The 17235-nt window shown below is 38.7% G+C and overlaps 1 protein-coding gene across 3 annotated transcripts in view; it reads left to right on the top strand.

Moving 5' to 3' along the window:
* Positions 1 to 15046, top strand: part of DDR2 (discoidin domain receptor tyrosine kinase 2) — a 151896-nt gene extending 136850 nt beyond the window's left edge. For all 3 annotated transcript variants that reach the window (XM_024247964.3, XM_024247957.3, XM_063726809.1), the window contains 5 exons: positions 1141 to 1268; positions 3328 to 3519; positions 3820 to 4054; positions 6266 to 6415; positions 8586 to 15046. In XM_024247964.3, the coding sequence (XP_024103732.1) occupies positions 1141 to 1268; positions 3328 to 3519; positions 3820 to 4054; positions 6266 to 6415; positions 8586 to 8720 (840 nt within the window). In that variant the 3' untranslated portion in view covers positions 8721 to 15046. The remainder of the gene's footprint in view (positions 1 to 1140; positions 1269 to 3327; positions 3520 to 3819; positions 4055 to 6265; positions 6416 to 8585) is intronic.
* The last annotated feature ends 2189 nt before the right edge of the window (positions 15047 to 17235 follow it).

Genomic DNA, 17235 nt, shown 5'->3' with positions numbered 1-17235 from the left:
GAGGTGGATTCACAACAGAATGTCTCTTCCACTTGTCTCTCCTTGCATTGTCCTCTGGATTCCAGTATTGTGTCAGCCTCATCTTTGTCAAATAGCTGTGGAATTCCTGGGACTTCTGATTTCTGTACAGGAGTTTTTAAGGCAGGCAAGTCACTAGACTTCAGATATCTTGAAAAACATTCAATATTTTCAAAAATGTTTACAATAGATTACGGAGGGTCGGATCCAGAAGATGTGATCATCTTTTATGAACTGTCCAGGAACATTCTGCTGCTCAATAGCCACTTTGTTTTTTTCCCCTTTAATGGGAGTTATATGTAAAATGGTCAAAAACAACCTCGCCCCTGCCTTTGGTCCCAGAGTCAGCCACTAGGGAATGAATCACCAACTAAGATAAGGAGGAGTACTCTTTTCATTTGCCCTCAGAGTGATGCATGCATTATTAAACTTTTCATTCTTGCATCAGTCACATGAACCTTCTGGGAGCTCAAAGCAATGTTTTGAATTCTAATAGGAACTCTTCACCACTGCCATCTAAATTCCAAATAAAACATTTGGTTTCCTAAGATGTGTTACTGGTTTTCAGTGTGGATCTCATGTTCTCTCCTTAGATAGGTCTGGTGTTGCAAGAAGTGGAGGGACCCATGTTATCTGTTCATGGTGTGACATGTACTCATTCTGTCCCCTAGGTTGAAAACCCACATCTGTTATACTGTTACTAATACACAGGGGTTGCTTATAGTGCTAAACCCTATACTAAGGGATTATTTTAGGAAATTGCCTTATGTTTTACATGATCCAGTGACTAATGAATCGAAGTTCAAGCATTTGTAATAAAAGACATTTTATATTGGGCTATGCTATAATATAATATTGTTATTGATTCATTCATTCACTTAATGTTCCAATCAATGTGTATTTCTAAGGCAGGAAAGTAGCATATTAGCTGAGTACTCTACCATTGTTTTTAATCTTATCAATTATTTGAATCATAGATTTATTACACATATCTTCTTATTGGTCTTTTGATCATTTTGCCTGAGTTGTAAGAGTTAGTTTATCTCCAGGAAATGCCCAGAAAGAGTACTGAGACATCTTCAGGAGAAATGATGATGCTGAGACTAGATGACTTTTGTCTAGGTTCATCTCTGTGAAGTGGAGGGAATGGAAAAATTCAAAGACAAAGATTTTGCCCTAGATGTCAGTGCCAACCAGCCTGTCCTGGTGGCTGTGAAAATGCTCCGAGCAGATGCCAACAAGAATGCCAGGTCTGTGGTCTAAATTTTGAAATTTCCTTTATGTATTTCGTCTTTAGGACCAGGAATACTCCTGGATACTTTTGAGCAATTTTTTCTTTTGAGGTGGGAAGGTCAGTGAGCTGCCTCCCATTTCCACTGTTATCCTTTTTTCTTATTCTGATGGGGTCAGCAGTCCTCATCATTTTCTCCACCTCTCTCAAACACAAAGGTACATTTTCCATTGTATTTGCCACATATTTACTTTCTAACCCCCTGTGCACAAGCACTGTACTTGTTCCCAACATATATAACTGTCTAGATGTGTACTTCTTTGGTCTTTATACACAGACATACTCCTGCATGTCATTACCTCCTCTTGACAAAGTCTTCAGAATCACACATGACTTTCTTGCTAAGCCTCTTCCAGTCTCCTTTTTTCACATTTCTATTTATTTTCTCATCCCTTTTTTCTCTTTTATGCTCCTTTTCTTCTATATCCAGCAACCCTCAAAATGAGAAGCTACCTCTATTTGGAAAATTATCTATGAACCTCAGAGCAAAAGGATCCACGGTTCTCTAGCAGTTTTCCAAACTGGCTAATAATCTCTTGGATCTTTTTCTACATAAATTGCAGTTTCCAGCCACACTCCATTGTCTGACAGCCTTTCCATTACAATAATGGTGAGTTAATCCTCACCCAGAGAGACAAGCTGGTTGAAAGCTGGCTGTATGTGTCCCAGAGAAATCTCCACACCTGGATAACATATGCATTTTCCCATTCGTGTTGTCTTGATTTGTCTCACTGATATTCATAGTAAAAAAAAGTTTATTATTCTTATTTTCCAAATTATCATAAATTCCAAGAATGGTGATAGACTTCACTAAAAGTCTTGCAATGGACAGGATGTATGATAGAGAAGAGAGAAAGGTGGGGAAATGAAACGAGGCTTTAGAAATTTAACTGATAATTTCAATCTTTAAGATACTGGTAAGAATAAAAAGTGACATTCTCTGGGTCTTATAGAGAGATGAAGTATTTCTTATATTAATCTTAGCACATGATTGGAGAAAGTGGCATGAGGGGAAACAAAACAAAACCAAACCACAGGACATAGGATATGACAAAGCCTTTCTCTGTTGTTCCAATTGGTGAAGTTTGCCATTCCTCCACCTGTGTCCTTAGCAATGATGGATGGCCATGACTGTGAACCCTCCCAAGCCATGGAAACCCCTGGTTTGAGACAGAAGGGGCAATGAAAGAGGAGAGTTGTTGCATCAGGACTGCATTGATTCCAGTGGTTTATGTTGACATAGTATGACTTCCAGTCCAGGATTCCTAGCAAACTCTTGGAGGGCTTATAACTCATCTGCTCCAACAGTTTTGGGAATGTGGGCTAGAGGCCTCACTAACAAAATCTTGCTACTTTATGACCCAAGGGTGTCTGTCACCATGTACTCAAACAATTATTAGTCTTGGTCAAATGAATATTTCTTTTGACATGACTACCACCACAGCCTTTAAAGAGCTCTGTTTTGGACAGGCTACTAAATACATGTTGCAACTGACTGATGGTTCGTACTGCATTAAGAAAAGTCAGTGCGAGAAAATAAAGAGTAATCAGATAAGCCAAAGCATGGTTGTTCACATCATACAAAGTTTCTTCACTGGTAATAGAGTGACCCCATGGCTTTAAAAAAAAAAAAAAGGTAAATATCCTCGTGCACTTAAGATATGATTTTCAGTGAAACGTTTTACTCTGTAGAGTGGTTTTTAGCAGCCTATTTTTGATTCAGCAAATATTAATCACTTTCTGTGTGGCAAGGATTTTGTTAGATGTGAGGGATAGAAATGTGAATAAGTCATGGATCTTGTTCTCAAAAACATTACAATTGAATAAAGGTCCATGATATTTCAGGAGGAATAGAATGAGACAGATCCAGGTGTCAATTTCTCTGTCCTCTCAAAAATTATCCAAAGGGAAACAAGATTTGGCATAATGTCCAGGAATAGACGTTGGTGTGCATTCTTCTCTCTCTTGATTCTGACTCTGGCAACTTCTGAATTTATCTATGTCTGTATCCTCCCAAGGAATGATTTTCTTAAGGAGATAAAGATCATGTCTCGGCTCAAGGACCCAAACATCATCCATCTATTAGCTGTGTGTATCACTGATGACCCTCTCTGCATGATCACTGAATACATGGAGAATGGAGATCTCAATCAGTTTCTTTCCCGCCACGAGCCCCCTAATTCTTCCTCCAGCAATGTACCCACTGTCAGGTAAACAAGCCAGGTCTTCCGTCTCCTCCCTGTGGTCATGAGAGTAACCTGGGATCTGAAAATAGGGAGCAGTGGGCCTTAAAGTGTATCACTGTTCTGGGATGGTGGGGGAAGTCAGTGTGCAGGGAATAATGAATAATGGAGCAGCTGCCCTTTGGGGCAATGCAAGGGATTCATCAAGAGTAGAGAAAGAATGTTGAGCTTTCAACCCTAGTTTGTTGATACCAATTTTAGAATGTGTACCTTTCACATCTTCCTGTTTCCATAGGCTACCTTCTGTCTTCTTGTCTATTTCCTCAGTTACACCAATCTGAAGTTTATGGCTACCCAAATTGCCTCTGGCATGAAGTACCTTTCCTCTCTTAATTTTGTTCACCGAGATCTGGCCACACGAAACTGTTTAGTGGGTAAGAACTACACAATCAAGATAGCTGACTTTGGAATGAGCAGGAACCTGTACAGTGGTGACTATTACCGGATCCAGGGCCGTGCAGTGCTCCCTATCCGTTGGATGTCTTGGGAGAGTATCTTGCTGGTAAGTTCTCAGCATTTTAAAGCCCTATCTAACAACTGGCTTGTGGGCTCGCACGCATGACACATGGAGACAAACCTGAGACAGCAGGAGGCAAACTCAATAGACTGTAATATTTTCTCTGATTTGAAATTATTTTCTTTGTGTACTAATTCTTATTATTTAATGCTTGCCTATTTCTGCTAAAAAATTAACACTCTTATAAAAATTTAGGGAGACAAGTTAAAAAGTATAAGAGATTTATTATCTTTGTTTCTCTTTATCATTTCTACCTAGTGATTTTTCTTAATTTAAGATATTAAAAACCTTATCATTTAAAGAAATGTTACCTATACAAAATATTTTCTTCTCCATTAGTTTCATAAGCATGTTTCTCATAATTATATAGACTAATTCCTATAATTGTATTTCAATACTTTTCAACATGTTCTTTTTAAGTTCATCATTCTTTGCTTTATAATTTTTATTTGATTCTTGATATTCCGTACCATAAGTGAGTAATTTTTTCCAAATATCTCTCTTAGAGGTATATTTTCTGTCCATGCATACCTGAGACTTTTTATTGTTGATTTTACAACCACTCAGCCGATTTATAGACTCATTAGACTATACACTTTTACTTCCTACAATGCCATGTACATGTTATTTTATCTTTTTTCTTGTGTAACATTCCAGAGAAAAGTCTGGACCAATTTGGTTTTGTTCATTTATGATTAATCTGCTTATTTCCTGCTAATATTCTTATAGGATTTGTAAATTAATTTTGAAATAAAAAATGTATAGTTATTCCCTTCCACTCACCAAGATAACCACTATCAATACTTTGGTATATTTTCTTTGAGGATTTTTTTCTATATATATATTTTTTCTATGCATGCAATTTTTTTTCTATGCATGCATTTATATACATATGTACATATATGTGATGTATATTACATAATTGGGATGACACTATGCCATACAATTCTCTCTCTCTATTTTTAACTTAACATTTTATTATCTGCATAATATTCCATTGTGTAGATATATACTATAACTTAATAATGCCTCTATAATTTGATATTTAAGTACTTTCCAATTTCCTGCTATTATGAATGATGCTGTGATATACACCAGTTCACATAAATCCTTATAAAGATCGTTTTCACCTATATATGTGCATTGATATATTTTACCCATTTCTAATGGGATAGTTAGGCATTACTCTCCCTGAAGGTATTATGTGGTGTTCAAAACAATATATTAGACTGACATTCAGAGGACCTTGGTTCAAATCCAGTTTTTCCACTACTAATGGTCTTATTAACCAGAAGAATATGGGAAACCTCTCCTGTTTCATTTTTCTGATCTAAAAAATAAGGATAACTGGCATGGTGGTATGTACCTGTAGTCCCAGCTACTCAGGAGGCTGAGGCAGGAGGATGAAAATCTGGGCTGTGCTGCGCTATGACTATTGGGTGTCCTCACTAAGTTTGGCATTAATATGGTCACCCCTAGGAGCAGTGGACCACCAGGTTGCCTAAAGAGGGATGAGCCAGCTCAGGTCAGAAACAGAGGAGGTCAAAACTCCCATGTTGATCAGTAATGAGATCAAACGTGTGACTGGCCATTGCACTCCAGGCTGGGCAACATAATGAGACCCCATTTCTCAAAGGAAAAAATATTTAATAATAAATAATATCATCCACTTCACAATGTTGTTGTCTGTATTGAGTAGAAAATGTGAGTAGTCAATGCATGCAATTTACACCTGAATCTCATTGCTGTCACTTGTTAAAGTCTATCTTTCAACACTGTGATTATCACTGAACGGGTAAATGAGAGTCCTGGATTCACTGTAGGCACTTAAACTAGATTCCTCTATCTCTAACATAAAAACCATTGACTTCCCATTCAGATTTTGCCTTTCTCAGGAGCATTTTCCCAAGGCTACCCTAGAGTTGAAAGGTTGACCTAACACTCAGTTGCAGAGTCAAATAGCTTATGGCTGCATTTTTTTCAGCTCTTGGATCTCATCCCCAGAGAAACAGAATCAAGCTGAGATCATGAGAATGAGAGAATGGGCTGTTTCTAAATACTCCATGCACATCTTGGCATTTTCAGAATTCCTTGCCTGTGGTGGGGGAAGGGGTATAGCTCCAGATTATGAAATTTAACCGGGTGTTGTTGTGCACAGGTTATTCTGATTTCCCATTCTTTTCTTTACTTAAATAGGGCAAGTTCACTACGGCAAGTGATGTGTGGGCCTTTGGGGTTACTTTGTGGGAGACTTTCACCTTTTGTCAGGAACAGCCCTATTCCCAGCTGTCAGATGAACAGGTTATTGAGAATACTGGAGAGTTCTTCCGAGACCAAGGGAGGCAGGTAAGAACTGTTGAGGATGAATGGATGTGGACCTGTGTACCTTGAAGGATGGAGAATGGCAAGTCCTGACTTAGCAGGAGTGGGCCAAGATGGAAGACAGACTATCCAGATGATAGTCTTTGTCACTAACTATCCAGATGATGTGAAAGACCAGTATCCTCCCCAGGCATCCATACACTCTGCTTTATCTATGTGTCAACTCACTGACTCTTGGAGAGCATAAAGGGTCATGTCAGGTTTCTCCCCAACTCAGAGGTAGCAGGAAACAAAGTCTTATCTCTCATGTTTTATCTATTTCTTGATCTAGACCATGTGGTTTTTCTTCTGGGTCAAAAAATAAAAGTGTAAAAGGGACGTATTAGCATTCATTAAAAATATAGCTTAGTATAAGAAATGGGGTTGGTTTTGACTATCTAGCAATGTTTCTAGACTTGGATGTCTGAAAATGGGCAGATATATCCTAAACTTGTTGCTCTTGGAAGGCATCTCTGGGCCCAGTATTGTGACATCTCAGGACTCAGGGAACGATGAGTTTCCAAGCTCCCCAGGAGTCTGAATTCCTAGCCAAGATACTCCAAGCTTTTTTTTGGGTGGCTTAGATTTAAAATTCCTGTGAGATCTGGAATTTAATGCTTGCCAGTAACTACAGCACTGCACCTCCCCAAAGGGGCCTGGCAACTGCATACCCTTGGATTATGGTATCTTTACCAGGAAAAGGATAATAGCTAGGGAAGGATCTTGCAGACAATAAAAAGTGGATCTTCTGTGGCTTGAATAGATCCAAGCAAGCCAAAGATAGTTAAGGGATTGACAAGAGACAATACATTATGCATATTAAAAATGAGAGAGGGGTCTCAGAATTTAATTGTATCCTGATACTCTGTAAATATTTTGGCAGCAGGGAGTCTAAATTAGCTATCTTGGTTATGAGGCAATTTGCCTTCTTACTACAGTGAAAGGAAAATGTACTCCCGAGTACATAAGATAAATGAGTGGGCCAAAGAAAAATGTTGTTTTCTGCCTCTGCCATGATTGGCTCAGCCAATATGAACTTCAATATGGGTTGCCCATAAATGGAAGATTTGGTCTCTTTTTGGTTGTTTCATCTTTTGCATGAAGGTAGGGACTACATAATGGCCCATCAAAAAATTCTGCTCCAGAGAACTGCAGAAGACAAATGGAACAGCTTAGAAAAGGGCTGATATGTTTTTTTCAAACAACCCCATCAAAAAGTGGGCGAAGGACATGAACAGACAGTTCTCAAAAGAAGACATTTATGCAGCCAAAAAACACATGAAAAAGATGCTCACCATCACTGGCCATCAGAGAAATGCAAATCAAAACCACAATGAGATACCATCTCACACCAGTTAGAATGGCAATCATTAAAAAATCAGGAAACAACATGTGCTGGAGAGGATGTGGAGAAATAGGAACACTTTTACATTGTTGGTGGGACTGTAGACTAGTTCAACCCTCGTGGAAGTCAGTGTGGCGATTCCTCAGGGATCTAGAACTAGAAATACCATTTGACCCAGCCATCTCACTACTGGGTATATACCCAAAGGACTGTAAATCATGCTGCTATAAAGACACATGCACACGTATGTTTATTGCGGCATTATTCACAATAGCAAAGACTTGGAACCAACCCAAATGTCCAACAATGATAGACTGGATTAAGAAAATGTGGCACATATACACCATGGAATACTATGCAGCCATAAAAAATGATGAGTTCATGTCCTTTGTAGGGACATGGATGAAATTGGAAATCATCATTCTCAGTAAACTATCGCAAGGACAAAAAACCAAACACCGCATATTCTCACTCATAGGTGGGAAGTGAACAATGAGAACACATGGACACAGGAAGGGGAACATCACACTCTGGGGACTGCTGTGGGGTGGGGGTAGGGGGGAGGGATAGCATTGGGAGATATACCTAAAGTATAATAATAAATAAAAAAAAAGAAAAGGGCTGATATGATTCAGAACTTGCACGAGTAGGAAAAATGGACACCACACCCATTTCAGTTATCAAGTTCGAGAAAGTGGGCAGGGGGCAAATCAAACCATGATGCAAAGATACTTCACTTTCCCCCATCTTTGTAATATTATCTCTCTCTCTCTCTCTCTCTTTTGTTTTCCTTTATTTTTGTTCCCAAAGACTTACCTCCCTCAACCAGCCATTTGCCCTGACTCTGTGTATAAGCTGATGCTCAGCTGCTGGAGAAGAGATACGAAGAACCGTCCCTCATTCCAAGAAATCCACCTTCTGCTCCTTCAACAAGGCGATGAGTGATGCTGTCAGTGCCTGGCCACATTCCTACGGCTCAGGTCCTCCCTACAAGACCTACCACTCACCCATGCCTATGCCACTCCATCTGGACATTTAATGAACCTGAGAGACAGAGGCTTGTTTGCTTTGCTCTCTTTTCCTGGTCACCCCCACTCCCTACCCCTGACTCATATATACTTTTTTTTTTTTTTTTACATTAAAGAACTAAAAAAGGAAAAAAAAAGCCTAGGGCAGATACAAACTAGTAAAAGAAAATCTTACTTGATATACCAAAGTGTTGGATAACAAAGGCTAGAAAATTCAGATAATTTATAAAGGTTAACTATGCTTGTGCTTATAAATGTGCAGATTCTACAATATTTTTCCATGTCATTCTAAAAGAATGTTCAGAAAGAAAAACTTGAAGAATACTAATGTCTTGGGAAACATGAGATTAAGTTTAGGAAAACACTTGATAGATGTGGAGAATCTGAGGACTCAGAATTCAGCAACTAATCACAGGTGGTTTTCTAATTTGGCCTCTGGACATGTCTCACTGTTTGTATTTCTCTCTCCTGTCAAAGTGAATGATATACTCTTGAAAACCCCCAATTTCTTGAAATCGGTGTTCTGTTCATTCATGGGCAGGGGTCAGGATTGAAGTTCATATATGAAACAACTGGGGATGTAGATAGGAAAGAATGTCTGCTGCAAGACTGTATGGAGGGGGATTGTCATTTACAAAAAAAAAAAAAAGTACCTCATGGATGGAAGGATTCATGGATAGATAATGGACATAGGAAAGGAGGTCAATGGAGGACACATAACAGACATGCTATCCACCATTTATTTGTGATTTTGTAAGAGGGTTCTCTTCTTTGTCTTGTTCAGATATTTTCATGTGTGTGTTTTAGTGAGAATCTGAGTTTTTAATCAGTAAATTCTGATGTTTTGATATCTTGATGGTAGACTCTTGAGTTCATCTTGTCCAAATCTCCTGCCGTTTTCAAGGATGAAGCCTCTGTGGGATCTTTGGGCTTGGGGCTGAATTTCTCAGGCATAAATACCTAATGGCCTTGTCTAAGAGGGAATAGATCTGTTCTGAGTGTCCCCAAAAAAGTTGTCCTAGGACTAATGTGGAGAAGTTACAGGGAGACTGATTTCCATTCCTTATTGGGGAAAATGAAGCACTCAGAACATACAAGGATAAATGGGCTGCCACCAGAGGTGAGGAGTCTCTTGTCGCTGGAAAGGTTAAGATAGAGGCTCAAGAACAATGCAAGGAAAATGGAGGTTTTCAAACACAAAGTAGATGGTGGTATGAGACAATGTTTAATGTCCTTCTAACTCCGAGAGTCCTTGATTCTGGAGAGGCACAGGATGAACATCTGTTGCTACTGCTGAGTATACACACTCTTGCCTCTGAGATGGCATGACCAGCAGAAAAGAAAGCTCAAGGCTGTGGCTTCAGAATTCATGGAAACAGAGCCACTGTCAAGAAGGCTCAGAGCAGATTCTGAGCTTTCACACTCCACAAATCCTCAGATTTAGTGGGAAGCTGGAAAAAGGAACTCTTAATTCCAGTTGAGGAGAAACAAGAAAACATTACAAATCAGCTTCCCAAGCTGAGAAGGAATAGCCTTGACCCCTTGGGTCTGCCTCTGTTGCCCTCACCAGTTTACCTTCTACAACAGTTTCTCAGGAACATGTGTATTTCCCCATTCAGCTTTCAGCATTGCTCCATGCCACAGCATAAGCATAGATCCCAAGTCCACAGGCTCCATTTTGCAGGTCATCTTCTGATCCTAGCAAATGTCCTTTCCCCATAGTTGTCCTATGCCTTTGGGCTTTAGTCTATCCCAGGACTAACTGTGGAGAAATCATTGGTTTGAGAGTCAAGAGAGCATTGGTTTGGGAGCTTTAATCCTCTTTCTGCTTCACACTAAGTGTGTCATCTTGGCTAAATCACTTGGTCTTTCTGCATTTTGTTTTCTTATTTATAGGATGAGGAAATTAGATTAAATGGTTTTGAGGTCTTTTCTGGTTCTGATATGTCCAGTACTCACTGGAAAATTGGATCTATAACTGATGGATTTAGTAATCTTGTCATTTCTTGCTCTGAAAATTGTAGTCAGCAAAAGAGACCATGGAAGAAATCACTGTAATGGTAGTAATAGTAACACATGCCATTTGTATTGTGCCTTAGGTTTACCAGGTGTTTCCAAATACATTAGCATATTTGGTATGTGCAGGGCTAGATACCTTGGGACCTGCCACACTCCACTTTCAAGATAAGTATTAGCTTCATTAGAATTAAAGGGACTTGAACTCAGGACCTGCAGCCTATTCTTCTTTATCCACATGCCTCTGGTAGGGCTATATCCAGACCACACCATGACCTCTTATGGAGCAAGAGAAAATAATATTATTTTATCTTCCTTTGCCTAAAATCTCTCCACTTATTCTTTTTTATGATTCTGCACCAGTTCACTGGGTTATTCTATGATTCCATATTTTTTTAAAAAAAAATCGTATTTAAAATGAACTTACAATGTCTGAATTTTCCTGGCCTTGAGTCACAGAAGTAATCCGTTTCAGATGGCTGCCCAATATGTATTATCATGTAATACATATCCGTATCCTTTTCTGGGATGAGGAAGGCTTCAACTTCTGGCACTGAGAACTTTGTATTACAGACACAGGTTTAGTTTCTAGCTTAGTCATGCCTTTAGAGTTTAGTAGCACAAATCCAAGCAACCCAACAGAATACATGGTGAGGGCCTAGTATGTAGAATTTGAAAGTAGTTCAGATTTGAATTAGAGGAATGAAGCTAGGACTTATTTGGAAAAGGAGATAGAAAAAAATGATCAGAAACTGTGGGGCCTTATTACCTTTGCAGTAAGTTAGCTTCTTCATGATATATGTGAATTATTTTATGTGCAGATTGTGTTTTGGGATTGTCAGATCTAAACTTATATTCTTGCTGGCTAATGTGCTGATAGCTAGGTCTGAAACTTGATGTGCTATCCAGATACATATGTGATCAGAAAAGATCTAGAGTGCAAAGAGGTGCCTGAGGAGCAAAATGTGGTTTTAATGTTGTGGAAAGATCACTTGCAAGTATATAAGACTGTATAAAGAAGAGGATTGTATGCAAGTGGGGTGAAAAAAAAGGATACGCGAATGTGCATATGACTGAATATGGAGGAAGGTCAGGGCTAGAAAGGAGGCTACATAAAAAGGGGCAACGGAGAGTGCACAGGAAAGACACAGGGGAAGGTCAAGTCGAGCAAGATAGAAACAGGAGTAGCTGGAGCCATTGGGAATCCATTCTGAAACAAGAAGGAGTTTTGAAAGGGAATAGGAAAGTAAGTATCTTGAAGTAAAAGATAAATATGGATGGAGAAAGAAGAAATTCTGGATGATAGAGATGATAAAAATATTAAGAAATGAAGTCAGGTTCAGTGTATGAAATGGAAAGGAATTTTTCAGAATTTTAAGAAAGGGGAAGTTCCTTTTGGAAAAGATATACCAACCATCAGGGAATGACCTTTTCATTTCAGAAGAAGTGGGTGAGGAAGGTGGTTTGAGCATCGGGTATATTCTTGGACCATTTCAAATGCTGGTGAGAAGAAAGGAACTCTTTGCCTGAACTGGGCTTGGTTTTCCAAGTGCTGCTTTGGAAATGAAGACCCAGAAATGTGGAGCTTATGGTAGTTCATAAATCTTCATGTTCTATTATCTTTCACCTGTCAACAAAGTTCATTTTCAATAATGCCCACCATTGCTGTGCCCAGAATAACCACAGGCAAACATCAAAACAATACACATAAGTTAGACAAGATTAAATCTTGTCTGATATCTGCACAAACAGATATGCACCATGTTGGAAACATGTGTTTTTCTAGTCCCATCCAGGCTTCCCACAAGAAAGCCATGATGTGGGTCTAAACCATATGTTTTGAGTAAAGGAGAATAGAAGAAGGGGAGTGTCCACAAAATGGAAAGAGATGAAGATGTTCCAAGGAAGTATACTAAAACAGAACAGTGAATGTTTTGCCCAAAACTACAAAAATAAAAGAAAAAAAGAAAATTGCAATACATGGCTACTAAGTCTTTGATCGTAAATCGAATTTATAGACCTGGAATTTGCCATCCTAGTCTTTCCTTTTTAGTAAGACTTCTGTCCTATGGCAGTGCATATGGTAGGTCTCTAATGTTTCTGCATCTCCAGGAAGATGCAGATCCTTATTTTTGCTGGGAAATCCTTCTGAATAGAAATGTAACATTTTTATAAGAACAGATTAATGTGTTTTTCACTTAGTAAACGTTTTCAAGAGCTGAATTGAGAAGGAAAGAGATTGGAGTGGTTAATGGTGATTTGATTTCTGGCATTTTGAGTTTTCTGCTACAATTAGCTGCATTACTTGGTGCCAAAGAGCAGTGGGGAATTGTTGAGTTGCTGTATCCTTTAAAAAAAAAAAAACAAAAAGCTTGTTATTTTGAAAGAACTTAAGGCTCACAAGATGTTCAAAAATAATAGAGTGGCCTTACCCTAGATCCAGTTTTCCCCCTTTATAACATTTCACTTAGTCCATTTTCAGAACCAGAAAATTATCATTGGCATAATACTGTTAACTAAACTACAGACCTTTTTTCAATTTTGCCAGTTTTTCCACACATATTCATTTAGTTGCTGGATATTTTTAATTCTTGCTAATTTGTAATCTGGCCTTGCTTGGATACAACAGGAAAGATACTATCTGGATAAAGTTCTACAGTTTTAGAGAGACTATTAACACACTAATGTGTTCCTTTGTCATGAGCAATACCCTGCCTACACTGCTTCTAAATTTTCTGATTTGTTTGGCTGTTTGGCATCTGAAACAATCCAAGACAAACTTAGAAAGATTAGGCAACACAAAAGACAGTAAGACCTGTTCATAGCTTGTTGCCTAGAAAACCAGGTAGCAGGATATTCTAGATGCTTCCTGCTTCTTCTATGTGAGTACGATTAGCACTGGGGACAAAATGAGGAGTTTAGAGTAAACCAGTATTTCAGTCAAGAGTTAGTTGGCACTTAGTTAATGGCACTGGAAATAGCTTGTGGAGAGAACAGAATACGATGGTATAGACTCCTAATGTTTGATAAAATACTATTTTCAGAGTGGTAGAGAGGTTTTATTTGCCTAAATAGCTGTTATTAAATGGAATAACAACCATATTAGACCAAATTAATTGCAAATACAGCAGCAACCTGGGGAGAAGTTGAAACTCCAGTTTTGTGGTTTACAGTTTTGAGTTTTATGATTGACATTTTTAAGTCCCCTATTTAAGGGGTCAAGATTATAACAATGTGTGTCTTATTAAGTTTCTAGGTCATTGTAAGCACTTGATAAATATTTGCTGAATGTTGTTTTTTTGAACGAACATAAGATGGAAACAAAAACTTCTCATCCAGTTAACTAGAGTGAATGTAGGGAGAATGGTTTTGCTGTAACATGGAGAGTTTATTTTCAAATGAGGAAAGAGAAAAAAATACTCAGACTTGTACCTGGTGAGGTGCATTCTCTGTTTGTATACTTTTTGATGGAGAAATTGATCTATAGAGCTGCTTAATTTTTTGAGGCATTTAGACAGCAATGAAAGGTAGTTCTCCACAGGACACCAAATCAAAAGGAGAGACCAGACTCTGGCCTCATACCCAGCCTATTTGAAACAAGCTATCTAGTTTCTCCTGCAGACAGACACCTTGTCAACAACATGCAACAATGTCAGGTGCCTTGCAGGAAAATAATCTGAGTCCCAAGCTAGGCTGTGCTCATCCACAATCACAATGAACATGTCAAGGAAGAATTTGCAGAGACTCAAGGGAAGCACAATGGGATAAGGTAATCACTTTCAGTGAAAAACTGTTTTCTTGAAAACAGGCTTGGACACAATTGAAAATTGGCTTCCTGCAAACACACCAAGAGTCTGTAATCTAGCCTATCCATTATATGTCCTTTATTATTCATGATATCCTATTCTTCTACCTTGTTGCCTGGTAACTTTTTCTGAGGACTGAGTTTCTGCGGTGATGTGGTGCACTCTTCCTGTGATGAGGAAACATCTGGGCCCCCTTCTGCAGGCTTTGGAAGATGATGTGTCTTGTCAAGGGGTAAAGAGCAAATGGATTTAATTTCTGCTTAAAACTATCATAGACGTTCCAAATAGAATACGTAAAATTTCTCTGTATTAGAAAAAGAAACGTGATACCAATTGTATATTTTCTTTTCTTTATTTATTCTCTGTAAGTCTGTCAGATGATAAATTGTAAATAACAATGATTAAAGAGTCATGCTACTGATGGATCTCCCTTTCTGTATAAACAGTGCCAGTTCTGGGCTTCGTAAACTTTGCTCTTTATAGTCTTACATCATTCCTGGGGAAGTGATGGGGCATGGGCCAGAGCTGGGGTGTATGTGGTGTGGATACCTGTTTGTGGGGCTGTCCAACAAAGGATTATTTAAATAGGCCTCTAACATATGAGTTGACTGTTTATTGGGAGGAAAGCATCTTGGTCTCTGACATATCCAAACATAGGAGATACTGGGATTTTACGTCCTCACATTAATTAGTCCAGTTCTGGGGAATCCAGTCCAGAATTAACTGGTGATCCCTTATTGTTATGGTTACAGAGTTGTCTTGTTTGATACACAGAAATCCTTTTTAAATCCAAATATAGTCTGTCTCAGACTGCCTGCATATGCACAAACCAAAAAAAACTATGAAAACCAGAATTTAGACTCAGTCATTATACTAGAGATTAGAATGAAACGACCCCAAACAACCCATTTCTTACCTGGTCTCTGAGAATAAGTTTGTACTTTTAGTTTTCTGAGAATATTTCTCAGAATATGTGAGTTTTCTGAGCACATTTTTCAGCACCGGGCATGGTAGATAAATCACAGGGCCAAGGTTTGGCAGGGATAGATGGGATCATTGTGTACCATATTTTTATTCTGATTTCCAGGAGAACAGAATGAGCCCATGCAAAACATAAACTTACGATGATAAAAAAAAATACCTATCCATTCACTCATCAATAAAAACATATTATGATGGTTATCAAGCTGTGTCCTATGAGTGATAAAATATTTGTAAAATATAAAATTAAATGGCATCTATTTTGAACTCTATTCTAGTCTCTCTGAGCACCTCTAGCAGTTCAGCCCATCTTTCAAAAGTCGTGACACCTTGAAAGCAGCAACTTTAGTGGAAAAAAAGGAAGAAGAGAGCAGTTTCATCACTTGGCTTGAATGAAAATCTTGGGGAAAGGAGAGACAGATGGTCTTGCTCGGAAGCTGTCTGGACTTCACTTAATTCAGTCTGTCTTAGGCTGGCAGTCATCCCGAGACTGCGGTAATGCTGAGCCTCCACAGCCCAGGCCCTCTCCCTTCTTTATAGAAATGAGTTTTTTATAGGACAGCCACACAACCTGGTCTCCTTCTTCTTATTCCTCATCACCTCTGAGCTCTAGGACATTTTAAAATGAGCCTTTGGGTCTAGACTGTCACAATTAGGCTTAATTTTACTCCATGACTTTCAGAAAATATTGTTAAATTGTGGTCTCTTTAGAACAGTTGAAAGTGGGATAAGCGTAGGAGCTGAGTTCCTCCCCTACGATAAAGAATTTTTATTGGCGGGGCGTGGTGGCTCACGCCTGTAATCCCAACACTTTGGGAGGCCAAGGCAGGCAGATCACTTGAGGTCAGGAGTTCAAGACCAGCCTGGCCAACATGGTGAAACCTCATTTCTACTAAAAAAAAAAAAAAAAAAAAAATATATATATATATATATATATATATATATATATATGCACACACACACACACACACACACACACAAATTAGCTGAGTGTGGTGGCATGTGCCTGTAGTCCCAGCTACTCGGGAGGCTGAGGCAGGAGAATTGCTTGAACCCGGGAGGTGGAGGTTACAGTGAGCCGAGATCGCACCACTGCACTGCAGCCTGCTGACAGAGTGAGACTCTGTCTAAAAAAAAAAAAAAAAGTTTTATTTAGGAATCTAATGTTCTAATAACCAGATTTGTTCTTTCAATCTAATTTTCTTGATATAGGATAAATGATTACTAAGTAAGTTGGTATCATTAATCAAAACCTCTAGGATCAAAAGCCAATATAAATTATCTCAGTGTTTTAGGGATCATTGCTGTTCATAAATAATTAAAACACTGAAAGAGGCCATTAATAAAGTATGTTCAGTAACGTTTGATGTATGATATACAGTTTTATTCTGTATGAGCTGGGGCTAGTGATGGTCCCATTACCAGTCTACTACAAATACAGAAAACTAGAGTAAGCATTAGAAACCTTTATAGCAGTTTTGTCACCGGAAGGAGGGCCTTGAGTGGGAGTCGTCCAGGTTTCTGGCATTTGGAACGAAAAGTTGGACAAAATGCACAAAGTAACAAAGGAACGAAGCTGCAAAAGCAAAAGCAGGGATTTATTAAACTGAGAAAGCACTCCACAGGGTG

This window comes from Pongo abelii, chromosome 1 (assembly GCF_028885655.2).
Source record: "Pongo abelii isolate AG06213 chromosome 1, NHGRI_mPonAbe1-v2.0_pri, whole genome shotgun sequence".
NCBI classification, from domain to species: Eukaryota; Metazoa; Chordata; class Mammalia; order Primates; family Hominidae; genus Pongo; species Pongo abelii.
This window is presented reverse-complemented; position numbering and strand designations above follow the sequence as displayed.